Source organism: Protobothrops mucrosquamatus, unplaced genomic scaffold, assembly GCF_001527695.2.
Source record: "Protobothrops mucrosquamatus isolate PMUCROS unplaced genomic scaffold, P.Mucros_1.0 scaffold2428, whole genome shotgun sequence".
Classification (NCBI taxonomy): Eukaryota; Metazoa; Chordata; class Lepidosauria; order Squamata; family Viperidae; genus Protobothrops; species Protobothrops mucrosquamatus.
In genome coordinates, this window is record NW_015388500.1 from 146,406 (window position 1) to 150,380 (window position 3,975).

The 3,975-nt window shown below is 43.3% G+C and overlaps 1 protein-coding gene across 1 annotated transcript in view; it reads right to left on the reverse strand.

The window, feature by feature from the left end:
* The window catches only part of PROSER2 (proline and serine rich 2), a 14,918-nt gene that overhangs the window by 5,845 nt on the left and 5,098 nt on the right, over positions 1–3,975 (reverse strand). The window contains exon 2 of the mRNA XM_015824953.2: positions 3,116–3,350. Within this exon, the coding sequence (XP_015680439.1) occupies positions 3,116–3,350 (235 nt within the window). The remainder of the gene's footprint in view (positions 1–3,115; positions 3,351–3,975) is intronic.

The window sequence follows — 3,975 nt, forward strand, 5'->3', positions numbered from 1 at the left end:
TCAGTTGTGGTTGTTAAGTCAAGGGCTGCCTCTATACAGTACTTTTCCAGTCAATGTTATATATATCTGAGAAGGTACACTTTTTCCAATGATTTTGAAATCATTCTTAACAAAGCCACAATTTTGAACCAGAAATCAGAAATCACCAGAATAATACAATAAAAAAGTTGGTAAGGACAAGAACAGAACCAGATGCAAATGTTAAGCACCCATATGCTATATTACACCCAGAAGGAAACTATATAATAGTAGTAACTGTGAGAGGGATCTCGGAGTCCTAGTGGACAATCACTTAAATATGAGCCAGCCGTGTGCTGCAGCTGCCAAAAAAGCCAACACAGTGCTGGGCTGCATTAACAGAGGGATAGAATCAAGATCACATGAAGTGTTAATACCACTTTACAATGCCTTGGTAAGGCCACACTTGGAATACTGCATCCAGTTTTGGTCACCACGATGTGAAAAAGATGTTGAGACTCTAGAAAGAGTACAGAGAAGAGCAACAAAGATGATTAGGGGACTGGAGGCTAAATCATATAAGGAACGGTTGCTGGAATTGGGTCTGTCTAGTTTAATGAAGAGAAGGACGAGGGGGGACATGAGAGCAGTCTTCCAATATCTCAGGGGCTGCCCCAAAGAAGAGGGAGTCAAGCTATTCTCCAAAGCCCAAAGTCTTGCAAGACAAGAAGCAACGGATGGAAATTAACCAAAGAGAGAAGCAACCTAGAACTAAGGAGAAATTTCCTGACAGTTAGAACAATTAACCAGTGGAACAACCTGCCTCCAGAAGTGGTGAATGCTCCAACACTGGAAATAATAATAATAATAATAATAATAATAATAATAATAGTAGTAGTAAAGTTGGAAGGGACCTTGAAGGTCATCTAGTCCAACCCCCTGCTCAGGCAGGAAACCCTATACCATTTCGGACAAATGGCTGTCCAGTCTCTTCTTAAAAACTTCCAGTGTTGGAGCATTCACCGCTTCTGGAGGCAGGTTGTTCCACTGGTTNTCCACTGGTTAATTGTTCTAACTGTCAGGAAGTTTCTCCTTAGTTCTAGGTTGCTTCTCTCCTTGATTAGTTTCCATCCGTTGCTTCTTGTCCTGCCTTCAGGCGCTTTGGAGAATAGCTTGACTCCCTCTTCTTTGGGGCAGCCCCTGAGATATTGGAAGACTGCTATCATGTCCCCCCTCGTCCTTCTCTTCATTAACCTAGACATACCCAATTCCAGCAGCCTTTCTTTATATGCTTTAGCCTCCAGTCCCCTAATCATCTTTGTTGCTCTTTTCTGTACTCAACATTTTTAATATATATATATAGCTATATTTTTTTATATTGCTATATTAATATAGCAATATAGAGGAATGAAATGAATAAGAAATGATCAAACTTGCTCCATTTACTTTTACTTAAGTTTCAAACTCAAGCAAAGAAAATGTTGGCTTAGCCTGATCTGTTTTGGGGAATGCACCCTGGAATTAGGAGTATTCATGACAAGCCACAGCAATGTCAAAAAAATGATACTTGGGTCGTGAGTTAGCGATCTCCAAATTGGCAATTCTAAGACTTGTAGACTTCAACTCCCAGAATTCCTCGGCCAGCATGGGTTCTGGGTGAGAGTTGAATTCTGGGAGTTGAAGTCCACAAGTCTTAGAGTGGCCAAGTTTGGAGATCCCCGATTTATGATATAAAAGCTTCGCTTACGAAGCGGTATAGTGGTATCCAACGCAAGGACGTAAGTTGGGCCTTTTGGGCCCTGATCTCAAGATACAAATGTTTTCATTTGCGTTCTTACTCTCCTAGATTCCCATGCCCAGAATGCCACGGAAAGGACAAATGTCAACCCTCACCATGAAGATCACTGAACTATTGGGCAACTGGACACAAACACAAGGCTGTATGCTGCCTGGTCAAGAACAACCCTGGCCTGTACGGAAATTGCTAAGTAGACTGCATGCCGGAGTAGGAAGATCAAAGGACCGTCTAAGAAATTGGGACATCCCTACAGAGATGCTCTGTGTGAATGTGGAGAAAAACAATCCGTGTCATAGGAGCCGTGGTGGCGCAGTGGTTAGAATGCAGTACTGCAGGCTACATCTGCTGGCTGTTCGATCCTGACCGGCTCAAGGTTGTGACTCAGCCTTCCATCCTTCCGAGGTCAGTAAAATGAGGACCCAGATTGTTGGGGGTGATATGCTGACTCTGTAAAGCGCTTAGAGAGGGGCTGCTATTGCTATTGCTATACACAGGTAGTCCTCGACTTACAACAGTTCCTTTAATGACCGTTCGAAGTTACATCACTGAAAAAAGGGACTTATGACCATTTTCCCCACTTACAAGCATGACAGCATCCCCCAAGGTCATGTGTTCAAAATTCACGCGCTTGACTCAGACTTTTGACGGTTGCAGTGTCCCGCGGTCATGTGATCCACTTTTGCGACCTTCTGGCAAGCAAAGTCAACGGGGAAGCCAAATTCACTTAAGCAACCGTGTTACTAACTTAAGTGCGGTGATTCACTTAACAACTGTGGCAAGAAAGGTCGTAAAAGGGGGCAAAACTCACTTAACAAATGTCTCACTTAGCAACAGAAATTCTGGGCTCAATCGTGGTCGTTAGTCGAAGACTCTTTTATGGTCCTTCAACATGCACGGAGGAAGACCTCCCCCTGAGCGAATTAGTTTTAATCCTATTTATTCTGCATACTTTTTACACGTGCTATATTTCTGTGACCTATTTTATACCTATTTTTTTCTGCTCAGTGTTGAATGTTACACGTTTATACTTTGTAGGTGCTTCTGACATGAATCAAGAAAGGAGCAATAAAGAAGAATTTTTGTACTCAGGGTTGAAATGAGGGGTCACTGGTGCTCTCTGAGCTGGGCTGTTTTCTTGCAGACGTTTCATTACCAAACTAGGTAACGTCATCAGTGCTAGTAAGGGAGTAGGGTTTGCTGAACACTTACTAGTGCTGATGATGTTACCTAGTTTGAGTAATGAGACGTCTGCAAGAAAACAACCAAAAACCCCCCAACTGGGCAACCTAAATCCTTGGAAGACAACCTGTTTAGTTCCCAAAACACAAATTCACACCTGTGCAAATAATTCCACTTTACCTGGTTCTGCGCTGTTCTCTCTTGGAGCTGACGGGACGGAGTCTATGAGCCCTTCCGATCCTAAATGGTCCGGGGTATCTTCTTCCACCAGCTTTGGGGAATGGCAGAAGACGCCGCTGTCATGCAAGGCTTGTTCCTCCTCATCCTCATCGTCCAAGGAACCAATCGTTTCCTCGAAAAAAAGCAGGACATCCTTTTCTTCGTGCGTGAGATCTCTCAAGCGTTCGTCTTCATCCTAAGATTTAACCACAAAGGCAAACGAAACTCAGGGTTTTGAATATGAGAAAGTACAGGAAGTCCTCGACTTACAACAGTTTGTTTCGTGACCGTTCAAAGTTACCAGGGCGCCGAAAAAAGTGACTTATTGACCGCTTTTCACACTTACGACCGTTGCAGCATCCCCAAGGTCACGTGATCAAAATTCAGAGGCTCGGCAACTGACTCGCAATTATGACGGTTGCCGCGTCTCGGGGTCATGCGATTGCTGCCTTTTGCGACCTCCTGACGAGCAAAGTCAATGGGGGAAGCCAGGTTCACTTAACGACCGTGTTACTAACTTACCCAGTGCAGTGATTCACTTAACAACCGTGGCAGGACAGGTCGTAAAATGGGGCAAAATTCACGTAACAAATGTTTCACTGAGCAACAGAACTTTTGGGGCTCAGTTGTGGTTGTTAAGTCAAGGGCTGCCTCTATACAGTACTTTTCCAGTCAATGTTATATATATCTGAGAAGGTACACTTTTTCCAATGATTTTGAAATCATTCTTAACAAAGCCACAATTTTGAACCAGAAATCAGAAATCACCAGAATAATACAATAAAAAAGTTGGTAAGGACAAGAACAGAACCAGATGCAAA